The 27,798-nt window shown below is 58.2% G+C and overlaps 5 protein-coding genes across 5 annotated transcripts; all 5 read right to left on the reverse strand.

Moving 5' to 3' along the window:
* Positions 1-517: 517 nt before the first annotated feature.
* On the reverse strand, positions 518-4,210 carry LOC142908002 (uncharacterized). Its single transcript, XM_076058125.1, has one exon. The coding sequence runs from the start codon at positions 3,292-3,294 to the stop codon at positions 1,036-1,038; it is 2,259 nt and encodes a 752-aa protein (XP_075914240.1). The 5' UTR covers positions 3,295-4,210; the 3' UTR covers positions 518-1,035.
* Positions 4,211-5,999: 1,789 nt separating this feature from the next.
* LOC142908003 (uncharacterized) lies at positions 6,000-9,748 on the reverse strand. The gene has a single exon (XM_076058126.1). It carries the CDS (start codon positions 8,733-8,735, stop codon positions 6,480-6,482), a length of 2,256 nt encoding a protein of 751 aa, XP_075914241.1. The 5' UTR covers positions 8,736-9,748; the 3' UTR covers positions 6,000-6,479.
* Positions 9,749-10,326: 578 nt separating this feature from the next.
* Positions 10,327-14,665, reverse strand: LOC142908004 (uncharacterized). Its single transcript, XM_076058127.1, has one exon. The coding sequence runs from the start codon at positions 13,658-13,660 to the stop codon at positions 11,345-11,347; it is 2,316 nt and encodes a 771-aa protein (XP_075914242.1). The 5' UTR covers positions 13,661-14,665; the 3' UTR covers positions 10,327-11,344.
* A 1,559-nt stretch (positions 14,666-16,224) lies between these two features.
* On the reverse strand, positions 16,225-20,313 carry LOC142908005 (uncharacterized). Its single transcript, XM_076058128.1, has one exon. The coding sequence runs from the start codon at positions 19,371-19,373 to the stop codon at positions 17,097-17,099; it is 2,277 nt and encodes a 758-aa protein (XP_075914243.1). The 5' UTR covers positions 19,374-20,313; the 3' UTR covers positions 16,225-17,096.
* Positions 20,314-22,366: 2,053 nt separating this feature from the next.
* Positions 22,367-25,844, reverse strand: LOC116937606 (uncharacterized). The gene has a single exon (XM_076058129.1). It carries the CDS (start codon positions 25,250-25,252, stop codon positions 22,964-22,966), a length of 2,289 nt encoding a protein of 762 aa, XP_075914244.1. The 5' UTR covers positions 25,253-25,844; the 3' UTR covers positions 22,367-22,963.
* Between the last annotated feature and the right edge of the window lie 1,954 nt (positions 25,845-27,798).

Genomic DNA, 27,798 nt, shown 5'->3' on the forward strand with positions numbered 1-27,798 from the left:
CCAACACCACCACACTCCAAATATACAGCAGCAGCAGACTCGGTCAGTGTCAGGATGGAACCCACGACCTCCTGTAAACCAAGCGAGGGAGTTAACATCCCATCAGAGGGAGAGAGAGAGACACAGACTCCAGATATACAGCAGCAGGCATAGTCAGAATTGGGATGGAACCCACGACCTCCTGTATCCCAGGCGAGGTGGTTAACATCTCCATAGGCAAAGTGGTGCCCCCATCTGGTTCAAGCCAATTGCCTGCCTCTGCGACTGCTGATGAAACTAAACTAGAAACTAGTTTTATTTATTTTACTTCATCAGGTAAAGACCCCACTGAGCTGTTATAAAACATTTCAGCTCGCGACCTGACCACAAAGGGTAGTCTAATTAATATCTTATAATAATATGAATATTCTAAATTGATATTAATATCCTCAAACAATATTAATATCCTCTAGTGGGTATTCAATTTTCTTGCTGTGGTTTTCACACCTGATGATGATTGCTCGTTTTGCAGTCGAAACGTCGTGAGAATTTTATTGATTTATATTTTTATTATTTTATTGTTTCCCTTCTACGTGACTTTACCGACAGAACCAAGAATATGAATCCCTGCAGTCACGGAAGCTTTAAACCAAAATTTACAAGTAGTTGTCGTTTTAATTGTGTAAATAAATTTAAAGTGATGTGTTTACCCTTCCTATGGCTTTGTACTCCTTTCGGTGTTGTTTTGTGTCTTGATATTGTTGTTGCAACGTTCCGACCCCGTGTGCCTCCTACTGGAACATCTCTAAACAAAGAGCTTTACAGCGTTTCCGATTTCCTACTCCTGCCGCAGTATAAATTATCACTTGCCCTGACAGCCTGTTAACAGGCTAGGTTTAGATTATTTTGGCAGCTCTACATTCCCACGGTGGTGGCGACGACGACGATGATGACGATGATGATGACGACGACGATGACGATGATGACGACGATGATGATGATGACGATGACGACGACGACGATGACGATGCTATCAGCGACTTGGTTGAGCTGCTCTCATTTCGCCTTGGCTGCCGGACCGATCTCAGCGGCCGGCCCCACCGTCGCGTCAACGGCGGCGAGCTTTCGCTTCGTCGCGCGACCGGGGCCTCCTTCGGGCACCGGACGGCCGTCGATCTGCGGGCCGGCATCGCCCGGGGCGGCCGGGTAGTACGGCAAGTGCTCGGGCGGAATCGAGAAGTACTTCTTGGACAGCGAGGCCAGCCGCTCGGCCGACAGGCCGCCGACGGGGGCAGTCGGCAGTCGGACCGACTCGAGCGTCCCCTGCTCGATCGTGTCGACGTCGGCGCCAAAAATATCCCGCAGAACGGATCGCCGAAGCAGGTCGACGTTCCCCGGCGCGACCAGCGGGACGCAGGTGACCTCGTCGTCCGGAGTCGAGCTCAGGTGCCTCATGCGAAGCGCTCCTTCATCGACCTCGAAGAAGTAGTTGGACGCGTATCGGGGCGGCATCGGCCTGAAGTGCCTCTTCAGGAGACTCTCCCAGCCCGTGTAGAAAGGGCGCTGGGCATCGCGATGGTCGAAGAACGTCGCCTCGACGCCGCTGATCAGGTTGACGGCGTCGACGACTTCCCACGGCGTGTAGAAGTTCTTGCCCCTCATCGCATTGCGACACCACGCGACGACCCTATCGGCCTGGTTGTGCGAGTGGCCCGGCGGGAGGTACAACAGAACGACTTTGCGGTAGAACAAGACCGACAGCAGCGCAAAGAACATGAACGCCACTTGAGACTTGTCCTGGCCAACGCGGCTGTCCAGAATGGCCACCAGCGTCGTGGGCATCGCGCCCGGGCGCCTGCCGAGCAGCCGCATGTGGTGCACGAAGCGGAGGCTGCACAGCGCGTCCGCGTCCTTCCCTTGGCCACGCTCGTCGTAGAAGATCACGCTGTTGACGCCGCTCGTGACGTCCGCCAGCACGAAATTCCGCAGCGCCAGGCTCGAGTCGAAGCGATCGGCGGACGGCCGCACGTGGCCGCAGTGCGGCATGGCGAAGCTCCCGCCAAAGCCCTCAACCTGAACCCGAACGGTCGGCGGGCGGCTCGGTCCGCGGGCAGAGTCGGCGGCGCCGGGCTCGCCGTCGTCGCAGTGGTCCGGAACGACGGCGGCCGGGACGTCCTGGCCGGGAGCGTGCCGCTCGACGTACTCCCTCACGAAAGCGGACACCGTCCGGCGCTGGGCGACCGCCGCGGCGAGAGGCAAATTCTTCTCCTGCAGCAGGCGCTCGCGCTCGTCCGCCGGGAGATCCCCGCGCGCGAGCCGGGCGTCGAGGCGGGCGCAGCAGTCGCAGGCGTCGTCCGCGGTGCGTGCCAAGCGGAGCCCGGGGTAGAACACGTGGACGTACTGGATCCAGCGCGAATACGACACGACCCGGCTGCCCTCGACGGCATCCAAATTGGCCTTGTACCGGCGATAGAGCTCGGTCCAGGTGACGTTGGGTTCAACCGAGTACTGCCGAGGCCGACGGTGGGAGCAGGGAAAGTCGTCCTCGACCTCCCACGCGCAGGCGCTCTCCCTGATGGCCTCGAGGTCGTCGGCGGCGAGCGCGTGATGCGGGACCCTTGGCGGGCGCCTCGCGCGCGACGTTTCCACGCCGCTCTCGAGGGCCTTCCGCAGGCGGTGGACGCGGGAGCCGCCGACCGGGATGACCGCGCGGATCACCCTCTCCGACAGGCCCCGCTGAAGCATCTGCAGGACGATCCTCTCCGACTGCCGCCACTCGGATCCGCCCCGGGCCGCCTCCGTCGAGCGCCACTCGTCGCGAATGCTGCGGACGGCGTCGTCGCCGAGAATGCTGACGGCTCGGGCCATCGCGGCCTCCTTGCGGTCGCGACGTCCGCGAGCCTGACGGGGCGCGGGGACGCTGGGCCGCGAACCGCCGCTGCCGGGGAGGGTCGGCAGCTGCGAGGGCGGGAGCGACGTCACGGCAGACGGCGTAGCCACCGGCGTCGATGCCGTCACCGATGATGACGATGATGACGATGACGGTGACGATGACGATGACGATGATGTCGGGCAAGACGCCGCTGCCGCCGGGAACGTGCCGCTGGAAAGGCTGACAAACTCGATGATGCGCTCCATCCACCGGCTCGCGACGGCATTGCCGCCGAACGCCCTCCTGAAGTCCTCGAGAGCGGCCAGCGACTCGCCGAAGGTGGACGCCGGCAGCGAGCGCCAATGGGCCTGCCCATACCCGAGCAAGGAATGCATTCGCTTGTTCAGCTCCGCCGCCCGTTTGTTCTCGCTGCGCTTGGACATGGCGGCAGAATGGTCCTCGTCCGGTGCACCGCGGTGGGGGGTGTGACGGTAGTGGCCCCCCCCCCCCCCACAAGTAAATAAATAAATAAATGGGTTAATTAATTACGGGGTGTCCCAGCCATGAGGTTCAAATGCCCCGCGCGGGTGACGGTGATGATGGCATCAGCAGCCTCCCTCGTTGACAAAGCCACTTTAAGATGTTTTTTTCTCTCTCTCTCGTTGGTGTTTTTTTTTCGTTTCAGTTGCCTGTTGCACCCGGTCGAAGGGCCGAATGGCTCACAGGGCTAAACCAAATGGAATTGAATTAAACCTTGCCACCATTGTGGCGATGGCCCAGGTGGCTTTGTCCGAAACAAAGAGCTACTACGCAGCAGCTCACCGTGGGGGGGGAGGGGGGAGGGGGGGCCCTTGGACCTGGCGAAATAATAAAAAGTGGTTTAGAGTAGACGGCAAAGAGCTTTCCAGCTCATCGGATTGCTCCTGCAGTCATTCAAAATACAAAGATTTCTGATTCCGATTCCCGTAAGTTTCAGATTCCTGGAATATTGATTCTGAATCGATTCTGCCTGCACTTCATAGCTAGAATCGCACGCAAAAATCCTCACGGGAATCGATTCGTGCGTGTTTGGAGCATTGGGGACAGCGTGATGAAGAATCTATTCTTCGTAAACGATACAGCGGGCGGGAGAGTAAATCGTCGATATCATGAATAGATTCTGAGGAGGAATCGCCGAGGAAATTAAATCGCTTAATAGGGGGCGGAGCCGTCGTGATTGTGGATCGATTCCTAGGGGGTGGACTCGTCGACATAGTGAATCGATTGTTGGCTGGTGGGAGTGTGAATCGCGGGATAGGGAATCGATTCAAGGGGGGTGGAATCGTCGAGGTAGCGATTCTATGCTCGGTGAGCAAGTGGTGGGGGGGTAGGGGGTGAATCGATTTAATGATAACTTATTCCTAGGGGCGGGAATCGTAGAAATAATCGATTCCTCGACTCCCTCCACCCCACTCCTATCCCCCTTCCCTACCCCTCCTACCCCCTCCCCCCATCCCTCCCCCACCCTTAACCCCTCCCCTCACTCCTCCCCCCACCCCTCCCCCTCCCTTAACCCCTCCCCCACCCCTCCCCCCACCCCTCCCCCCACCCCTCCCCCCCCCTTACCCCCTCCCCCCTCCTTTTCTGGCTGTGCTGCCTAGCGAACGCAGGCCAAGTGTTAGAACCTCGCGTGCCTCACCACCAACACCACCACCAACACCACCACCACCAACACCACCACTACCACCAACACCACCAACACCACCACCAACACCACCAACATCAACACCAACACCACCACCACCAACACCACCACTACCACCAACACCACCACTACCACCAACACCACCACCAACACCACCACCAACACCACCACCAACACCACCACTACCACCAACACCACCAACACCACCACCAACACCACCACCAACACCACCACCAACACCACCAACACCACCACTACCACCAACACCACCAACACCACCACCAACACCACCAACATCAACACCAACACCACCAACACCACCACCACCAACACCACCAACACCAACACCACCACTACCACCAACACCACCAACACCACCACCAACACCACCACCACCACCAACACCACCACCAACACCACCACCACCACCAACACCACCAACACCACCACCACCAACACCACCAACACCACCACCAACAACACCAACACCAACACCACCACTACCACCAACACCACCAACACCACCACCAACAACACCAACACCACCACCACCAACACCACCACCACCACCAACACCACCAACACCAACACCACCACTACCACCAACACCACCAACACCACCACCAACACCACCACCACCAACACCACCACCAACATCACCACCAACACCACCACCAACACCACCACCAACATCACCACCAACACCACCAACACCACCAACACCACCAACACCACCACCACCAACACCACCAACACCACCACCAACAACACCAACACCACCACCAACACCACCACCAACATCACCACCAACACCACCACCAACACCACCACCAACACCAACACCACCACCAACACCACCACCAACACCAACACCACCACCAACACCACCAACACCACCACCAACACCACCACCACCAACACCACCACCACCACCACCAACACCACCACCACCAACACCACCAGACTCCAAATATACAGCAGCAGCAGACTCGGTCAGTGTCAGGATGGAACCCACGACCTCCTGTAAACCAGGCGAGGGAGTTAACATCCCATCAGAGGGAGAGAGAGACACAGACTCCAGATATACAGCAGCAGGCATAGTCAGAATTGGGATGGAACCCACGACCTCCTGTAACCCAGTCGAGGTGGTTAACATCTCCTAGCCACCGTGGCGCCCCCCTCTGGTTCAAGCCAATTGCCTGCCTCTGCGACTGCTGATGAAACTAAACTAGAAACTAGTTTTATTTATTTTACTTCATCAGGTTAAGACCCCACTGAGCTGCTATAAAACATTTCAGCTCGCGACCTGACCACAAAGGGTAGTCTAATTAATATCTTATAATAATATGAATATTCTAAATTGATATTAATATCCTCAAACAATATTAATATCCTCTAGTGGGTATTCAATTTTCTTGCTGTGGTTTTCACACCTGATGATGATTGCTCGTTTTGCAGTCGAAACGTCGTGAGAATTTTATTGATTTATATTTTTATTATTTTATTGTTTCCCTTCTACGTGACTTTACCGACAGAACCAAGAATATGAATCCCTGCAGTCACGAAAGCTTTAAACCAAAATTTACAAGTAGTTGTCGTTTTGATTGTGTAAATATATTGAAAGTGATGTGTTTACCCTTCCTATGGCTTTGTACTCCTTTCGGTGTTGTTTTGTGTCTTGATATTGTTGTTGCAACGTTCCGACCCCGTGTGCCTCCTACTGGAACATCTCTAAACAAAGAGCTTTACAGCGTTTCAGATTGCCTAATCCTGCCGCAGTATAAATTATCACTTGCCCCGACAGCCTGTTAACAGGCTAGGTTTAGATTATTTTGGCAGCTCTACATTCCCACGGTGGTGGCGACGACGACGATGATGACGATGATGATGATGACGATGATGACGACGACGATGATGCTATCAGCCGACTTGGTTGAGCTGCTCTCATTTCGCCTTGGCTGCCGGACCGATCTCAGCGGCCGGCCCCACCGTCGCGTCAACGGCGGCGAGCTTTCGCTTCGTCGCGCGACCGGGGCCTCCTTCGGGCACCGGACGGCCGTCGATCTGCGGGCCGGCATCGCCCGGGGCGGCCGGGTAGTACGGCAAGTGCTCGGGCGGAATCGAGAAGTACTTCTTGGACAGCGAGGCCAGCCGCTCGGCCGACAGGCCGCCGACGGGGGCAGTCGGCAGTCGGACCGACTCGAGCGTCCCCTGCTCGATCGTGTCGACGTCGGCGCCAAAAATATCCCGCAGAACGGATCGCCGAAGCAGGTCGACGTTCCCCGGCGCGACCAGCGGGACGCAGGTGACCTCGTCGTCCGGAGTCGAGCTCAGGTGCCTCATGCGAAGCGCTCCTTCATCGACCTCGAAGAAGTAGTTGGACGCGTATCGGGGCGGCATCGGCCTGAAGTGCCTCTTCAGGAGACTCTCCCAGCCCGTGTAGAAAGGGCGCTGGGCATCGCGATGGTCGAAGAACGTCGCCTCGACGCCGCTGATCAGGTTGACGGCGTCGACGACTTCCCACGGCGTGTAGAAGTTCTTGCCCCTCATCGCATTGCGACACCACGCGACGACCCTATCGGCCTGGTTGTGCGAGTGGCCCGGCGGGAGGTACAACAGAACGACTTTGCGGTAGAACAAGACCGACAGCAGCGCAAAGAACATGAACGCCACTTGAGACTTGTCCTGGCCAACGCGGTTGTCCAGAATGGCCACCAGCGTCGTGGGCATCGCGCCCGGGCGCCTGCCGAGCAGCCGCATGTGGTGCACGAAGCGGAGGCTGCACAGCGCGTCCGCGTCCTTCCCTTGGCCACGCTCGTCGTAGAAGATCACGCTGTTGACGCCGCTCGTGACGTCCGCCAGCACGAAATTCCGCAGCGCCAGGCTCGAGTCGAAGCGATCGGCGGACGGCCGCACGTGGCCGCAGTGCGGCATGGCGAAGCTCCCGCCAAAGCCCTCAACCTGAACCCGAACGGTCGGCGGGCGGCTCGGTCCGCGGGCAGAGTCGGCGGCGCCGGGCTCGCCGTCGTCGCAGTGGTCCGGAACGACGGCGGCCGGGACGTCCTGGCCGGGAGCGTGCCGCTCGACGTACTCCCTCACGAAAGCGGACACCGTCCGGCGCTGGGCGACCGCCGCGGCGAGAGGCAAATTCTTCTCCTGCAGCAGGCGCTCGCGCTCGTCCGCCGGGAGATCCCCGCGCGCGAGCCGGGCGTCGAGGCGGGCGCAGCAGTCGCAGGCGTCGTCCGCGGTGCGTGCCAAGCGGAGCCCGGGGTAGAACACGTGGACGTACTGGATCCAGCGCGAATACGACACGACCCGGCTGCCCTCGACGGCATCCAAATTGGCCTTGTACCGGCGATAGAGCTCGGTCCAGGTGACGTTGGGCTCAACCGAGTACTGCCGAGGCCGACGGTGGGAGCAGGGAAAGTCGTCCTCGACCTCCCACGCGCAGGCGCTCTCCCTGATGGCCTCGAGGTCGTCGGCGGCGAGCGCGTGATGCGGGACCCTTGGCGGGCGCCTCGCGCGCGACGTTTCCACGCCGCTCTCGAGGGCCTTCCGCAGGCGGTGGACGCGGGAGCCGCCGACCGGGATGACCGCGCGGATCACGCTCTCCGACAGGCCCCGCTGAAGCATCTGCAGGACGATCCTCTCCGACTGCCGCCACTCGGATCCGCCCCGGGCCGCCTCCGTCGAGCGCCACTCGTCGCGAATGCTGCGGACGGCGTCGTCGCCGAGAATGCTGACGGCTCGGGCCATCGCGGCCTCCTTGCGGTCGCGACGTCCGCGAGCCTGACGGGGCGCGGGGACGCTGGGCCGCGAACCGCCGCTGCCGGGGAGGGTCGGCAGCTGCGAGGGCGGGAGCGACGTCACGGCAGACGGCGTAGCCACCGGCGTCGATGCCGTCACCGATGATGACGACGATGATGACGGTGACGACGATGATGACGATGATGTCGGGCAAGACGCCGCTGCCGCCGGGAACGTGCCGCTGGAAAGGCTGACAAACTCGATGATGCGCTCCATCCACCGGCTCGCGACGGCATTGCCGCCGAACGCCCTCCTGAAGTCCTCGAGAGCGGCCAGCGACTCGCCGAAGGTGGACGCCGGCAGCGAGCGCCAATGGGCCTGCCCATACCCGAGCAAGGAATGCATTCGCTTGTTCAGCTCCGCCGCCCGTTTGTTCTCGCTGCGCTTGGACATGGCGGCAGAATGGTCCTCGTCCGGGTGCACCGCGGTGGGGGGTGACGGTAGTGGCCCCCCCCCCCCCCCCCACAAAAATAAATAAATAAATGGGTTAATTAATTACGGGGTGTCCCAGCCATGAGGTTCAAATGCCCCGCGTGGGTGACGGTGATGATGGCATCAGCAGCCTCCCTCGTTGACAAAGCCACTTTAAGATGTTTTTTTTCTCTCTCTCTCGTTGGTGTTTTTTTTTCGTTTCAGTTGCCTGTTGCACCCGGTCGAAGGGCCGAATGGCTCACAGGGCTAAACCAAATGGAATTTCAAATTAAACCTTGCCACCATTGTGGCGATGGCCCAGGTGGCTTTGTCCGAAACAAAGAGCTACTACGCAGCAGCTCGCCGTGGGGGGGGGGGAGGGGGGAGGCCCTTGGAGCTGGCGAAATAATAAAAAGTGGTTTAGAGTAGACGGCAAAGAGCTTTCCAGCTCATCGGATTGCTCCTGCAGTCATTCAAAATACAAAGATTTCTGATTCCGATTCCCGTAAGTTTCAGATTCCTGGAATATTGATTCTGAATCGATTCTGCCTGCGCTTCATAGCTAGAATCGCACAAAAAAATCCTCACGGGAATCGATTCGTGCGTGTTTGGAGCATTGGGGACAGCGTGATGAAGAATCGATTCTTCGTAAACGATACAGCGGGCGGGAGAGTAAATCGTCGATATCATGAATAGATTCTAAGGAGGAGGAATCGCCGAGGAAATTAAATCGCTTAATAGGGGGCGGAGCCGTCGTGATTGTGGATCGATTCCTAGGGGGTGGACTCGTCGACATAGTGAATCGATTGTTGGCTGGTGGGAGTGTGAATCCCGGGATAGGGAATCGATTTAAGGGGGGTGGAATCGTCGAGGTAGCGATTCTATGCTCGGTGTGCAAGTGGTGGGGTGGTAGGGGGTGAATCGATTTAATGATAACTTATTCCTAGGGGCGGGAATCGTAGAAATAATCGATTCCTCGACTCCCTCCACCCCACTCCTATCCCCCTTCCCTACCCCTCCTACCCCCTCCCCCCACCCCTCCCCCACCCTTAACCCCTCCCCCACCCTTAACCCCTCCCCTCACTCCTCCCCCCACCCCTCCCCCCACCCCTCCCCCCCTTACCCCCTCCCCCCCCTTACCCCCTCCCCCCTCCTTTTCTGGCTGTGCTGCCTAGCGAACGCAGGCCAAGTGTTAGAACCTCGCGTGCCTCACCACCAACACCACCACCAACACCACCACCAACACCACCACCAACACCACCACCAACACCACCACTACCACCAACACCACCAACACCACCAACACCACCACCAACACCACCAACACCAACACCACCACTACCACCAACACCACCAACACCACCACCAACACCAACACCACCACCAACACCACCACCACCAACACCACCACCAACACCACCACTACCAACACCACCACCACCACCACCAACACCACCAACACCAACACCACCACCAACACCACCACCACCAACACCACCACCAACACCACCAACACCACCACCAACACCACCACCACCAACACCACCACCAACACCACCAGACTCCAAATATACAGCAGCAGCAGCAGACTCGGTCAGTGTCAGGATGGAACCCACGACCTCCTGTAAACCAGGCGAGGGAGTTAACATCCCATCAGAGGGAGAGAGAGAGACACACAGACTCCAGATATACAGCAGCAGGCATAGTCAGAATTGGGATGGAACCCACGACCTCCTGTATCCCAGGCGAGGTGGTTAACATCTCCATAGGCAAAGTGGTGCCCCCATCTGGTTCAAGCCAATTGCCTGCCTCTGCGACTGCTGATGAAACTAAACTAGAAACTAGTTTTATTTATTTTACTTCATCAGGTAAAGACCCCACTGAGCTGTTATAAAACATTTCAGCTCGCGACCTGACCACAAAGGGTAGTCTAATTAATATCTTATAATAATATGAATATTCTAAATTGATATTAATATCCTCAAACAATATTAATATCCTCTAGTGGGTATTAAATTTTCTTGCTGTGGTTTTCACACCTGATGATTGCTCGTTTTGCAGTCGAAACGTCGTGAGAATTTTATTGATTTATATTTTTATTATTTTATTGTTTCCCTTCTACGTGACTTTACCGAAAGAACCAAGAATATGAATCCCTGCAGTCACGAAAGCTTTAAACCAAAATTTACAAGTAGTTGTCGTTTTAATTGTGTAAATAAATTTAAAGTGATGTGTTTACCCTTCCTATGGCTTTGTACTCCTTTCGGTGTTGTTTTGTGTCTTGATATTGTTGTTGCAACGTTCCGACCCCGTGTGCCTCCCACTGGAACATCTCTAAACAAAGAGCTTTACAGCGTTTCCGATTTCCTACTCCTGCCGCAGTATAAATTATCACTTGCCCTGACAGCCTGTTAACAGGCTAGGTTTAGATTATTTTGGCAGCTCTACATTCCCACGGTGGTGGCGACGATAACGATAATGATGACGACGATGACGACAACGATGATGACGATGACGATGATGATGATGACGATGACGATGACGATGATGATGATGACGACGATGCTATCAGCGACTTGGTGGAGCTGCTCTCATTTCGCCTTGGCTGCCGGACCGATCTCAGCGGCCGGCCCCACCGTCGCGTCAACGGCGGCGAGCTTTCGCTTCGTCGCGCGACCGGGGCCTCCTTCGGGCACCGGACGGCCGTCGATCTGCGGGCCGGCATCGCCCGGGGCGGCCGGGTAGTACGGCAAGTGCTCGGGCGGAATCGAGAAGTACTTCTTGGACAGCGAGGCCAGCCGCTCGGCCGACAGGCCGCCGACGGGGGCAGTCGGCAGTCGGACCGACTCGAGCGTCCCCTGCTCGATCGTGTCGACGTCGGCGCCAAAAATATCCCGCAGAACGGATCGCCGAAGCAGGTCGACGTTCCCCGGCGCGACCAGCGGGACGCAGGTGACCTCGTCGTCCGGAGTCGAGCTCAGGTGCCTCATGCGAAGCGCTCCTTCATCGACCTCGAAGAAGTAGTTGGACGCGTATCGGGGCGGCATCGGCCTGAAGTGCCTCTTCAGGAGACTCTCCCAGCCCGTGTAGAAAGGGCGCTGGGCATCGCGATGGTCGAAGAACGTCGCCTCGACGCCGCTGATCAGGTTGACGGCGTCGACGACTTCCCACGGCGTGTAGAAGTTCTTGCCCCTCATCGCATTGCGACACCACGCGACGACCCTATCGGCCTGGTTGTGCGAGTGGCCCGGCGGGAGGTACAACAGAACGACTTTGCGGTAGAACAAGACCGACAGCAGCGCAAAGAACATGAACGCCACTTGAGACTTGTCCTGGCCAACGCGGTTGTCCAGAATGGCCACCAGCGTCGTGGGCATCGCGCCCGGGCGCCTGCCGAGCAGCCGCATGTGGTGCACGAAGCGGAGGCTGCACAGCGCGTCCGCGTCCTTCCCTTGGCCACGCTCGTCGTAGAAGATCACGCTGTTGACGCCGCTCGTGACGTCCGCCAGCACGAAATTCCGCAGCGCCAGGCTCGAGTCGAAGCGATCGGCGGACGGCCGCACGTGGCCGCAGTGCGGCATGGCGAAGCTCCCGCCAAAGCCCTCAACCTGAACCCGAACGGTCGGCGGGCGGCTCGGTCCGCGGGCAGAGTCGGCGGCGCCGGGCTCGCCGTCGTCGCAGTGGTCCGGAACGACGGCGGCCGGGACGTCCTGGCCGGGAGCGTGCCGCTCGACGTACTCCCTCACGAAAGCGGACACCGTCCGGCGCTGGGCGACCGCCGCGGCGAGAGGCAAATTCTTCTCCTGCAGCAGGCGCTCGCGCTCGTCCGCCGGGAGATCCCCGCGCGCGAGCCGGGCGTCGAGGCGGGCGCAGCAGTCGCAGGCGTCGTCCGCGGTGCGTGCCAAGCGGAGCCCGGGGTAGAACACGTGGACGTACTGGATCCAGCGCGAATACGACACGACCCGGCTGCCCTCGACGGCATCCAAATTGGCCTTGTACCGGCGATAGAGCTCGGTCCAGGTGACGTTGGGCTCAACCGAGTACTGCCGAGGCCGACGGTGGGAGCAGGGAAAGTCGTCCTCGACCTCCCACGCGCAGGCGCTCTCCCTGATGGCCTCGAGGTCGTCGGCGGCGAGCGCGTGATGCGGGACCCTTGGCGGGCGCCTCGCGCGCGACGTTTCCACGCCGCTCTCGAGGGCCTTCCGCAGGCGGTGGACGCGGGAGCCGCCGACCGGGATGACCGCGCGGATCACGCTCTCCGACAGGCCCCGCTGAAGCATCTGCAGGACAATCCTCTCCGACTGCCGCCACTCGGATCCGCCCCGGGCCGCCTCCGTCGAGCGCCACTCGTCGCGAATGCTGCGGACGGCGTCGTCGCCGAGAATGCTGACGGCTCGGGCCATCGCGGCCTCCTTGCGGTCGCGACGTCCGCGAGCCTGACGGAGCGCGGGGACGCTGGGCCGCGAACCGCCGCTGCCGGGGAGGGTCGGCAGCTGCGAGGGCGGGAGCGACGTCACGGCAGACGGCGTAGCCACCGGCGTCGATGCCGTCACCGATGATGACGACGATGACGATGATGATGATGATGATGACGGTGACGACGATGATGATGTCGACGATGATGATGACGACGACGACGATGAAGACGATGACGATGATGTCGGGCAAGACGCCGCGGCCGCCGGGAACGTGCCGCTGGAAAGGCTGACAAACTCGATGATGCGCTCCATCCACCGGCTCGCGACGGCATTGCCGCCGAACGCCCTCCTGAAGTCCTCGAGAGCGGCCAGCGACTCGCCGAAGGTGGACGCCGGCAGCGAGCGCCAATGGGCCTGCCCATACCCGAGCAAGGAATGCATTCGCTTGTTCAGCTCCGCCGCCCGTTTGTTCTCGCTGCGCTTGGACATGGCGGCAGAATGGTCCTCGTCCGGGTGCACCGCGGTGGGGGGTGACGGTAGTGGCCCCCCCCCCCCCCCAACACAAAAATAAATAAATAAATGGGTTAATTAATTACGGGGTGTCCCAGCCATGAGGTTCAAATGCCCCGCGTGGGTGACGGTGATGATGGCATCAGCAGCCTCCCTCGTTGACAAAGCCACTTTAAGATGTTTTTTTTCTCTCTCTCTCGTTGGTGTTTTTTTTTCGTTTCAGTTGCCTGTTGCACCCGGTCGAAGGGCCGAATGGCTCACAGGGCTAAACCAAATGGAATTAAATTAAACCTTGCCACCATTGTGGCGATGGCCCAGGTGGCTTTGTCCGAAACAAAGAGCTACTACGCAGCAGCTCGCCGTGGGGGGGGAGGGGGGAGGCCCTTGGACCTGGCGAAATAATAAAAAGTGGTTTAGAGTAGACGGCAAAGAGCTTTCCAGCTCATCGGATTGCTCCTGCAGTCATTCAAAATACAAAGATTTCTGATTCCGATTCCCGTAAGTTTCAGATTCCTGGAATATTGATTCTGAATCGATTCTGCCTGCACTTCATAGCTAGAATCGCACGCAAAAAATCCTCACGGGAATCGATTCGTGCGTGTTTGGAGGATTGCGGACAGCGTGATGAAGAATCGATTCTTCGTAAACGATACAGCGGGCGGGAGAGTAAATCGTCGATATCATGAATAGATTCTAGGGAGGAGGAATCGCCGAGGAAATTAAATCGCTTAATAGGGGGCGGAGCCGTCGTGATTGTGGATCGATTCCTAGGGGGTGGACTCGTCGACATAGTGAATCGATTGTTGGCTGGTGGGAGTGTGAATCCCGGAATAGTGAATCGATTTAAGGGGGGTGGAATCGTCGAGGTAGCGATTCTATGCTCGGTGTGCAAGTGGTGGGGTGGTAGGGGGTGAATCGATTTAATGATAACTTATTCCTAGGGGCGGGAATCGTAGAAATAATCGATTCCTCGACTCCCTCCACCCCACTCCTATCCCCCTTCCCTACCCCTCCTACCCCCACCCCTCCCCCACCCTTAACCCCTCCCCTCACTCCTCCCCCCACCCCTCCCCCTCCCTTAACCCCTCCCCCACCCTTAACCCCTCCCCCCACCCCTCCCCCCACCCCTCCCCCCCTTACCCCCTCCCCCCCCCTTACCCCCTCCCCCCTCCTTTTCTGGCTGTGCTGCCTAGCGAACGCAGGCCAAGTGTTAGAACCTCGCGTGCCTCACCACCAACACCACCACCAACACCACCACCAACACCACCACTACCACCAACACCACCAACACCAACACCACCACTACCACCAACACCAACACCACCACCAACACCACTAACACCACCACCACCACTACCACCAACACCACCAACACCACCACCACCAACACCACCACCAACACCACCACTACCACCAACACCACCAACACCACCACCAACACCACCACCACCAACACCACCAACACCACCAACACCACCACCACCAACACCACCACCACCAACACCACCAACACCACCACCAACAACACCACCAACAACACCAACACCAACACCACCACCAACACCAACACCACCAACATCAACACCAACACCACCAACACCACCAACACCACCACCAACACCACCACCAACACCACCAACACCACCACCAACACCACCAACACCACCACCATCACCACCAACACCACCACCAACACCAACACCACCACCACCACCAACACCACCACCAACACCACCACTACCAACACCACCAACACCACCACCAACACCACCAACACCACCACCAACACCACCACCAACACCACCACCAACACCACCAACATCAACACCAACACCACCAACACCACCACCACCAACACCACCAACACCACCACCACCACTACCACCAACACCACCACCACCACCAACACCACCACCACCAACACCACCAACACCAACACCACCACTACCACCAACACCACCAACACCACCACCAACACCACCACCACCACCAACACCACCACCAACACCACCAACACCACCAACACCACCAACACCACCACCACCAACACCACCAACACCAACAACACCACCACCAACACCACCAACACCAACACCACCACCAACACCACCACCAACAACACCAACACCAACACCACCACTACCACCAACACCACCAACACCACCACCAACAACACCAACACCACCACCACCAACACCACCACCACCAACACCACCAACACCAACACCACCACTACCACCAACACCACCAACACCACCACCAACACCACCACCAACACCACCACCAACATCACCACCAACACCACCACCAACACCACCACCAACACCAACACCACCACCAACACCACCAACACCACCACCAACACCACCACCACCAACACCACCACAACCAACACCACCAGACTCCAAATATACAGCAGCAGCAGACTCGGTCAGTGTCAGGATGGAACCCACGACCTCCTGTAAACCAGGCGAGGGAGTTAACATCCCATCAGAGGGAGAGAGAGAGAGACACAGACTCCAGATATACAGCAGCAGGCATAGTCAGAATTGGGATCGAACCCACGACCTCCTGTATTCCAGGCGACTTGGTTAACATCTCCTAGCCACCGTGGCGCCCCCCTCTGGTTCAAGCCAATTGCCTGCCTCTGCGACTGCTGATGAAACTAAACTAGAAACTAGTTTTATTTATTTTACTTCATCAGGTAAAGACCCCACTGAGCTGTTATAAAACATTTCAGCTCGCGACCTGACCACAAAGGGTAGTCTAATTAATATCTTATAATAATATGAATATTCTAAATTGATATTAATATCCTCAAACAATATTAATATCCTCTAGTGGGTATTCAATTTTCTTGCTGTGGTTTTCACACCTGATGATGATTGCTCGTTTTGCAGTCGAAACGTCGTGAGAATTTTATTGATTTATATTTTTATTATTTTATTGTTTCCCTTCTACGTGACTTTACCGACAGAACCAAGAATATTAATCCCTGCAGTCACGAAAGCTTTAAACCAAAATTTACAAGTAGTTGTCATTTTAATTGTGTAAATAAATTTAAAGTGATGTGTTTACCCTTCCTATGGCTTTGTACTCCTTTCGGTGTTGTTTTATGTCTTGATATTGTTGTTGCAACGTTCCGACCCCGTGTGCCTCCTACTGGAACATCTCTAAAAAAAGAGCTTTACATCGTTTCCGATTTCCTACTCCTGCCGCAGTATAAATTATCACTTGCCCTGACAGCCTGTTAACAGGCTAGGTTTAGATTATTTTGGCAGCTCTACATTCCCACGGTGCTGGCGACGACGACGATGACGATGATGACGATGATGACGACGACGATGATGACAATGATGATGATGACGACGATGATGACGACGACGACGCTATCAGCGACTTGGTGGAGCTGCTCTCATTTCGCCTTGGCTGCCGGACCGATCTCAGCGGCCGGCCCCACCGTCGCGTCAACGGCGGCGAGCTTTCGCTTCGTCGCGCGACCGGGGCCTCCTTCGGGCACCGGACGGCCGTCGATCTGCGGGCCGGCATCGCCCGGGGCGGCCGGGTAGTACGGCAAGTGCTCGGGCGGAATCGAGAAGTACTTCTTGGACAGCGAGGCCAGCCGCTCGGCCGACAGGCCGCCGACGGGGGCAGTCGGCAGTCGGACCGACTCGAGCGTCCCCTGCTCGATCGTGTCGACGTCGGCGCCAAAAATATCCCGCAGAACGGATCGCCGAAGCAGGTCGACGTTCCCCGGCGCGACCAGCGGGACGCAGGTGACCTCGTCGTCCGGAGTCGAGCTCAGGTGCCTCATGCGAAGCGCTCCTTCATCGACCTCGAAGAAGTAGTTGGACGCGTATCGGGGCGGCATCGGCCTGAAGTGCCTCTTCAGGAGACTCTCCCAGCCCGTGTAGAAAGGGCGCTGGGCATCGCGATGGTCGAAGAACGTCGCCTCGACGCCGCTGATCAGGTTGACGGCGTCGACGACTTCCCACGGCGTGTAGAAGTTCTTGCCCCTCATCGCATTGCGACACCACGCGACGACCCTATCGGCCTGGTTGTGCGAGTGGCCCGGCGGGAGGTACAACAGAACGACTTTGCGGTAGAACAAGACCGACAGCAGCGCAAAGAACATGAACGCCACTTGAGACTTGTCCTGGCCAACGCGGTTGTCCAGAATGGCCACCAGCGTCGTGGGCATCGCGCCCGGGCGCCTGCCGAGCAGCCGCATGTGGTGCACGAAGCGGAGGCTGCACAGCGCGTCCGCGTCCTTCCCTTGGCCACGCTCGTCGTAGAAGATCACGCTGTTGACGCCGCTCGTGACGTCCGCCAGCACGAAATTCCGCAGCGCCAGGCTCGAGTCGAAGCGATCGGCGGACGGCCGCACGTGGCCGCAGTGCGGCATGGCGAAGCTCCCGCCAAAGCCCTCAACCTGAACCCGAACGGTCGGCGGGCGGCTCGGTCCGCGGGCAGAGTCGGCGGCGCCGGGCTCGCCGTCGTCGCAGTGGTCCGGAACGACGGCGGCCGGGACGTCCTGGCCGGGAGCGTGCCGCTCGACGTACTCCCTCACGAAAGCGGACACCGTCCGGCGCTGGGCGACCGCCGCGGCGAGAGGCAAATTCTTCTCCTGCAGCAGGCGCTCGCGCTCGTCCGCCGGGAGATCCCCGCGCGCGAGCCGGGCGTCGAGGCGGGCGCAGCAGTCGCAGGCGTCGTCCGCGGTGCGTGCCAAGCGGAGCCCGGGGTAGAACACGTGGACGTACTGGATCCAGCGCGAATACGACACGACCCGGCTGCCCTCGACGGCATCCAAATTGGCCTTGTACCGGCGATAGAGCTCGGTCCAGGTGACGTTGGGCTCAACCAAGTACTGCCGAGGCCGACGGTGGGAGCAGGGAAAGTCGTCCTCGACCTCCCACGCGCAGGCGCTCTCCCTGATGGCCTCGAGGTCGTCGGCGGCGAGCGCGTGATGCGGGACCCTTGGCGGGCGCCTCGCGCGCGACGTTTCCACGCCGCTCTCGAGGGCCTTCCGCAGGCGGTGGACGCGGGAGCCGCCGACCGGGATGACCGCGCGGATCACCCTCTCCGACAGGCCCCGCTGAAGCATCTGCAGGACGATCCTCTCCGACTGCCGCCACTCGGATCCGCCCCGGGCCGCCTCCGTCGAGCGCCACTCGTCGCGAATGCTGCGGACGGCGTCGTCGCCGAGAATGCTGACGGCTCGGGCCATCGCGGCCTCCTTGCGGTCGCGACGTCCGCGAGCCTGACGGGGCGCGGGGACGCTGGGCCGCGAACCGCCGCTGCCGGGGAGGGTCGGCAGCTGCGAGGGCGGGAGCGACGTCACGGCAGACGGCGTAGCCACCGGCGTCGATGCCGTCACCGATGATGACGACGATGACGATGATGATGACGATGACGATGAAGACGACGATGAAGACGAAGATGATGTCGGGCAAGACGCCGCTGCCGCCGGGAACGTGCCGCTGGAAAGGCTGACAAACTCGATGATGCGCTCCATCCACCGGCTCGCGACGGCATTGCCGCCGAACGCCCTCCTGAAGTCCTCGAGAGCGGCCAGCGACTCGCCGAAGGTGGACGCCGGCAGCGAGCGCCAATGGGCCTGCCCATACCCGAGCAAGGAATGCATTCGCTTGTTCAGCTCCGCCGCCCGTTTGTTCTCGCTGCGCTTGGACATGGCGGCAGAATGGTCCTCGTCCGGGTGCACCGCGGTGGGGGGTGACGGTAGTCGCCCCCCCCCCCCCCACAAAAATAAATAAATAAATGGGTTAATTAATTACGGGGTGTCCCAGCCATGAGGTTCAAATGCCCCGCGTGGGTGACGGTGATGATGGCATCAGCAGCCTCCCTCGTTGACAAAGCCACTTTAAGATGTTTTTTTTTCTCTCTCTCGTTGGTGTTTTTTTTCCGTTTCAGTTGCCTGTTGCACCCGGTCGAAGGGCCGAATGGCTCACAGGGCTAAACCAAATGGAATTAAATTAAACCTTGCCACCATTGTGGCGATGGCCCAGGTGGCTTTGTCCGAAACAAAGAGCTACTACGCAGCAGCTCGCCGTGGGGGGGGGGGATGGGGGGAGGGGGGAGGCCCTTGGAGCTGGCGAAATAATAAAAAGTGGTTTAGAGTAGACGGCAAAGAGCTTTCCAGCTCATCGGATTGCTCCTGCAGTCATTCAAAATACAAAGATTTCTGATTCCGATTCCCGTAAGTTTCAGATTCATGGAATATTGATTCTGAATCGATTCTGCCTGCACTTCATAGCTAGAATCGCACAAAAAAAATCCTCACGGGAATCGATTCGTGCGTGTTTGGAGGATTGGGGACAGCGTGATGAAGAATCGATTCTTCGTAAACGATACAGCGGGCGGGAGAGTAAATCGTCGATATCATGAATAGATTCTAAGGAGGAGGAATCGCCGAGGAAATTAAATCGCTTAATAGGGGGCGGAGCCGTCGTGATTGTGGATCGATTCCTAGGGGGTGGACTCGTCGACATAGTGAATCGATTGTTGGCTGGTGGGAGTGTGAATCCCGGAATAGTGAATCGATTTAAGGGGGGTGGAATCGTCGAGGTAGCGATTCTATGCTCGGTGTGCAAGTGTTGAGGGGTAGGGGGTGAATCGATTTAATGATAACTTATTCCTAGGGGCGTGAATCGTAGAAATAATCGACTCCTATCCCCCTTCCCTACCCCTCCTACCCCCACCCCTCCCCCTCCCCCACCCTTAACCCCTCCCCCCACCCCTCCTCCACCCCTCCCCCCCCCTTACCCCCTCCCCCCTCCTTTTCTGGCTGTGCTGCCTAGCGAACGCAGGCCAAGTGTTAGAACCTCGCGTGCCTCACCACCAACACCACCACCAACACCACCAACACCACTAACACCACCACGACCACCACCACCAACACCACCAACACCACCAACACCACCACCAACATCAACACCAACACCACCACCACCAACACCACCACTACCACCAACACCACCAACACCACCAACACCAACACCACCACCACCACCACCACCAACACCACCACCAACACCAACACCACCACCAACACCAACACCACCAACACCACCACCACCACCACCAATACCACCAACACCAATACCAACACCACCACCACCACCAACACCACCACTACCACCAACACCACCAACACCACCACCAACACCACCAACACCAACACCACCAACACCACCAACACCACCACCAACACCACCACTACCACCAACACCACCAACACCACCACCAACACCACCACCACCAACACCACCACCACCAACACCAACACCACCAACACCACCACCACCAATACCACCAACACCACTACCAACACCACCACCAACACCACCACTACCACCAACACCACCAACACCACCACCAACACCACCAACACCAACACCACCAACACCACCAACACCACCAACACCACCACTACCACCAACACCACCAACACCACCACCAACACCACCACCACCACCAACACCACCACCAACACCACCACCAACACCACCAACACCAACACCACCAACACCACCACCAACAACACCAACACCAACACCACCACTACCACCACCACCAACAACACCAACACCACCACCACCAACACCACCACCACCAACACCACCAACACCAACACCACCACTACCACCAACACCACCAACACCACCACTACCACCAACACCACCAACACCACCACCAACACCACCACCACCACCAACACCACCAACACCACCACCACCAACACCAACACCACCACTACCACCAACACCAACACCACCACTACCACCAACACCACCAACACCAACACCACCACTACCACCAACACCACCAACACCACCACCAACAACACCAACACCACCAACACCACCACCAACAACACCAACACCAACACCACCACTACCACCAACACCACCAACACCACCACCAACAACACCAACACCACCACCACCAACACCACCACCACCAACACCACCAACACCAACACCACCACTACCACCAACACCACCAACACCACCACCAACACCACCACCACCACCAACACCACCACCAACATCACCACCAACACCACCACCAACACCACCACCAACACCACCAACACCACCACCAACACCACCACCACCAACACCACCACAACCAACACCACCAGACTCCAAATATACAGCAGCAGCAGACTCGGTCAGTGTCAGGATGGAACCCACGACCTCCTGTAAACCAGGCGAGGGAGTTAACATCCCATCAGAGGGAGAGAGAGACACAGACTCCAGATATACAGCAGCAGGCATAGTCAGAATTGGGATGGAACCCACGACCTCCTGTAACCCAGGCGAGGTGGTTAACATCTCCTAGCCACCGTGGCGCCCCCCTCTGGTTCAAGCCAATTGCCTGCCTCTGCGACTGCTGATGAAACTAAACTAGAAACTAGTTTTATTTATTTTACTTCATCAGGTAAAGACCCCACTGAGCTGTTATAAAACATTTCAGCTCGCGACCTGACCACAAAGGGTAGTCTAATTAATATCTTATAATAATATGAATATTCTAAATTGATATTAATATCCTCAAACAATATTAATATCCTCTAGTGGGTATTCAATTTTCTTGCTGTGGTTTTCACACCTGATGATGATTGCTCGTGTTGCAGTCGAAACGTCGTGAGAATTTTATTGATTTATATTTTTATTATTTTATTGTTTCCCTTCTACGTGACTTTACCGACAGAACCAAGAAGATGAATCCCTGCAGTCACGAAAGCTTTAAACCAAAATTTACAAGTAGTTGTCGTTTTAATTGTGTAAATATATTTAAAGTGATGTGTTTACCCTTCCTATGGCTTTGTACTCCTTTCGGTGTTGTTTTGTGTCTTGATATTGTTGTTGCAACGTTCCGACCCCGTGTGCCTCCTACTGGAACATCTCTAAACAAAGAGCTTTACAGCGTTTCCGATTTCCTACTCCTGCCGCAGTATAAATTATCACTTGCCCTGACAGCCTGTTAACAGGCTAGGTTTAGATTATTTTGGCAGCTCTACATTCCCACGGTGGTGGCGACGACGACGATGACGATGATGACGACGATGATAATGATGATGATGACGATGATGATGACGACGACGACGATGACGATGATGATGACGATGACGACGATGATGACAATGATGATGATGACGATAATGACGATGACGATGATGATGATGACGACGATGACGACGATGACGATAATGACGATGACGACGATGATGCTATCAGCGACTTGGTGGAGCTGCTCTCATTTCGCCTTGGCTGCCGGACCGATCTCAGCGGCCGGCCCCACCGTCGCGTCAACGGCGGCGAGCTTTCGCTTCGTCGCGCGACCGGGGCCTCCTTCGGGCACCGGACGGCCGTCGATCTGCGGGCCGGCATCGCCCGGGGCGGCCGGGTAGTACGGCAAGTGCTCGGGCGGAATCGAGAAGTACTTCTTGGACAGCGAGGCCAGCCGCTCGGCCGACAGGCCGCCGACGGGGGCAGTCGGCAGTCGGACCGACTCGAGCGTCCCCTGCTCGATCGTGTCGACGTCGGCGCCAAAAATATCCCGCAGAACGGATCGCCGAAGCAGGTCGACGTTCCCCGGCGCGACCAGCGGGACGCAGGTGACCTCGTCGTCCGGAGTCGAGCTCAGGTGCCTCATGCGAAGCGCTCCTTCATCGACCTCGAAGAAGTAGTTGGACGCGTATCGGGGCGGCATCGGCCTGAAGTGCCTCTTCAGGAGACTCTCCCAGCCCGTGTAGAAAGGGCGCTGGGCATCGCGATGGTCGAAGAACGTCGCCTCGACGCCGCTGATCAGGTTGACGGCGTCGACGACTTCCCACGGCGTGTAGAAGTTCTTGCCCCTCATCGCATTGCGACACCACGCGACGACCCTATCGGCCTGGTTGTGCGAGTGGCCCGGCGGGAGGTACAACAGAACGACTTTGCGGTAGAACAAGACCGACAGCAGCGCAAAGAACATGAACGCCACTTGAGACTTGTCCTGGCCAACGCGGTTGTCCAGAATGGCCACCAGCGTCGTGGGCATCGCGCCCGGGCGCCTGCCGAGCAGCCGCATGTGGTGCACGAAGCGGAGGCTGCACAGCGCGTCCGCGTCCTTCCCTTGGCCACGCTCGTCGTAGAAGATCACGCTGTTGACGCCGCTCGTGACGTCCGCCAGCACGAAATTCCGCAGCGCCAGGCTCGAGTCGAAGCGATCGGCGGACGGCCGCACGTGGCCGCAGTGCGGCATGGCGAAGCTCCCGCCAAAGCCCTCAACCTGAACCCGAACGGTCGGCGGGCGGCTCGGTCCGCGGGCAGAGTCGGCGGCGCCGGGCTCGCCGTCGTCGCAGTGGTCCGGAACGACGGCGGCCGGGACGTCCTGGCCGGGAGCGTGCCGCTCGACGTACTCCCTCACGAAAGCGGACACCGTCCGGCGCTGGGCGACCGCCGCGGCGAGAGGCAAATTCTTCTCCTGCAGCAGGCGCTCGCGCTCGTCCGCCGGGAGATCCCCGCGCGCGAGCCGGGCGTCGAGGCGGGCGCAGCAGTCGCAGGCGTCGTCCGCGGTGCGTGCCAAGCGGAGCCCGGGGTAGAACACGTGGACGTACTGGATCCAGCGCGAATACGACACGACCCGGCTGCCCTCGACGGCATCCAAATTGGCCTTGTACCGGCGATAGAGCTCGGTCCAGGTGACGTTGGGCTCAACCAAGTACTGCCGAGGCCGACGGTGGGAGCAGGGAAAGTCGTCCTCGACCTCCCACGCGCAGGCGCTCTCCCTGATGGCCTCGAGGTCGTCGGCGGCGAGCGCGTGATGCGGGACCCTTGGCGGGCGCCTCGCGCGCGACGTTTCCGCGCCGCTCTCGAGGGCCTTCCGCAGGCGGTGGACGCGGGAGCCGCCGACCGGGATGACCGCGCGGATCACCCTCTCCGACAGGCCCCGCTGAAGCATCTGCAGGACGATCCTCTCCGACTGCCGCCACTCGGATCCGCCCCGGGCCGCCTCCGTCGAGCGCCACTCGTCGCGAATGCTGCGGACGGCGTCGTCGCCGAGAATGCTGACGGCTCGGGCCATCGCGGCCTCCTTGCGGTCGCGACGTCCGCGAGCCTGACGGGGCGCGGGGACGCTGGGCCGCGAACCGCCGCTGCCGGGGAGGGTCGGCAGCTGCGAGGGCGGGAGCGACGTCACGGCAGACGGCGTAGCCACCGGCGTCGATGCCGTCACCGATGATGACGACGATGACGACGATGATGACGGTGATGATGACGATGATGACGATGACGACGATGATGATGATGATGATGTCGGGCAAGACGCCGCGGCCGCCGGGAACGTGCCGCTGGAAAGGCTGACAAACTCGATGATGCGCTCCATCCACCGGCTCGCGACGGCATTGCCGCCGAACGCCCTCCTGAAGTCCTCGAGAGCGGCCAGCGACTCGCCGAAGGTGGACGCCGGCAGCGAGCGCCAATGGGCCTGCCCATACCCGAGCAAGGAATGCATTCGCTTGTTCAGCTCCGCCGCCCGTTTGTTCTCGCTGCGCTTGGACATGGCGGCAGAATGGTCCTCGTCCGGTGCACCGCGGTGGGGGTGTGACGGTAGTCGCCCCCCCCCCCCCCACACAAAAATAAATAAATAAATGGGTTAATTAATTACGGGGTGTCCCAGCCATGAGGTTCAAATGCCCCGCGCGGGTGACGGTGATGATGGCATCAGCAGCCTCCCTCGTTGACAAAGCCACTTTAAGATGTTTTTTTTTCTCTCTCTCGTTGGTGTTTTTTTTTCGTTTCAGTTGCCTGTTGCACCCGGTCGAAGGGCCGAATGGCTCACAGGGCTAAACCAAATTGAATTGAATTAAACCTTGCCACCATTGTGGCGATGGCCCAGGTGGCTTTGTCCGAAACAAAGAGCTACTACGCAGCAGCTCGCCGTAGGGGGGGAGGGGGGAGGCCCTTGGACCTGGCGAAATAATAAAAAGTGGTTTAGAGTAGACGGCAAAGAGCTTTCCAGCTCATCGGATTGCTCCTGCAGTCATTCAAAATACAAAGATTTCTGATTCCGATTCCCGTAAGTTTCAGATTCCTGGAATATTGATTCTGAATCGATTCTGCCTGCGCTTCATAGCAAGAATCGCACAAAAAAAATCCTCACGGGAATCGATTCGTCCGTGTTTGTAGGATTGGGGACAGCGTGATGAAGAATCGATTCTTCGTAAACGATACAGCGGGCGGGAGAGTACATCGTCGATATCATGAATAGATTCTAAGGAGGAGGAATCGCCGAGGAAATTAAATCGCTTAATAGGGGGCGGAGCCGTCGTGATTGTGGATCGATTCCTAGGGGGTGGACACGTCGACATAGTGAATCGATTGTTGGCTGGTGGGAGTGTGAATCCCGGGATAGGGAATCGATTTAAGGGGGGTGGAATCGACGAGGTAGCGATTCTATGCTCGGTGTGCAAGTGGTGGGGTGGTAGGGGGTGAATCGATTTAATGATAACTTATTCCTAGGAGCGGGAATCGTCGAAATCATCGATTCCTCGACTCCCTCCACCCCACTCCTATCCCCCTTCCCTACTCCTCCTACCCCCTCCCCCCACCCCTCCCCCACCCTTAACCCCTCCCCCCACCCCTCCCCCCACCCCTCCCCCCCTTACCCCCCCCTTACCCCTCCCCCCTCCTTTTCTGGCTGTGCTGCCTAGCGAACGCAGGCCAAGTGTTAGAACCTCGCGTGCCTCACCACCAACACCACCAACACCACCACCAACACCACCACCAACACCACCACCAACACCACCAACACCACCAACACCAACACCACCAACACCACCACCACCACTACCACCAACACCACCACCACCAACACCACTACCAACACCACCACCACCACCACTACCACCAACACCACCAACACCACCACCACTACCACCAACACCACCACCACCAACACCACTACCAACACCACCACCACCACTACCACCAACACCACCAACACCACCACCACTACCACCAACACCACCACCACCACTACCACCAACACCACCACCATCACCACCAACAACACCACCACTACCACCAACACCACCAACACCAACACCACCAACACCACCACCAACACCACCACCACTACCACCAACACCACCACCACCAACACCACCACCAACACCACCACCAACACCACCACCACCAACACCACCACTACCACCAACACCACCACCACCAACACCACCACCAACACCACCACCACCACTACCACCAACACCACCACCATCACCACCAACAACACCACCACTACCACCAACACCACCAACACCAACACCACCAACACCACCACCAACACCACCACCAACACCACCACCATCACCACCAACAACACCACCAACACCACCATCAACACCACCACCAACACCACCAACACCACCACCACCAACACCACCACCAACACCACCAACACCACCACCAACACCACCACCACCAACACCACCACCACCAACACCACCACCAACACCACCACCACCAACACCACCACCACCAACACCACCACCAACACCACCACCACCACCAACACCACCACCAACACCACCACCAACACCACCACCAACACCACCACCACCAACACCACCACCACCACCAACACCACCACCAACACCAACACCACCACCACCAACACTACCACCACCACCAACACCACCACCAACACCAACACCACCACCAACACCACCACCAACACCACCACCACCAACACCACCACCAACACCACCACCACCAACACCACCACCAACACCACCACCAACACCACCACCACCACCAACACCACCACCAACACCACCACCAACACCACCAACACCACCACCAACAACACCAACATCAACACCACCACCAACAACACCACCACCACCAACACCACCACCACCACCACCAACACCACCACCAACACCACCAACACCACCACCAACACCACCACCAACAACAACACCACCACCAACACCACAACCACCACCAACACCACCACCACCACCACCAACACCACCAACACCACCACCACCAACACCACCAACACCACCACCACCACCAACACCACCACCACCAACACCACCA

The sequence above is a fragment of the Petromyzon marinus genome (assembly GCF_048934315.1).
Source record: "Petromyzon marinus isolate PM22_M1 ecotype Great Lakes invasive population chromosome 68 unlocalized genomic scaffold, UKy_Petmar_22M1.pri1.0 chr68_unloc.1, whole genome shotgun sequence".
NCBI classification, from domain to species: domain Eukaryota; kingdom Metazoa; phylum Chordata; class Hyperoartia; order Petromyzontiformes; family Petromyzontidae; genus Petromyzon; species Petromyzon marinus.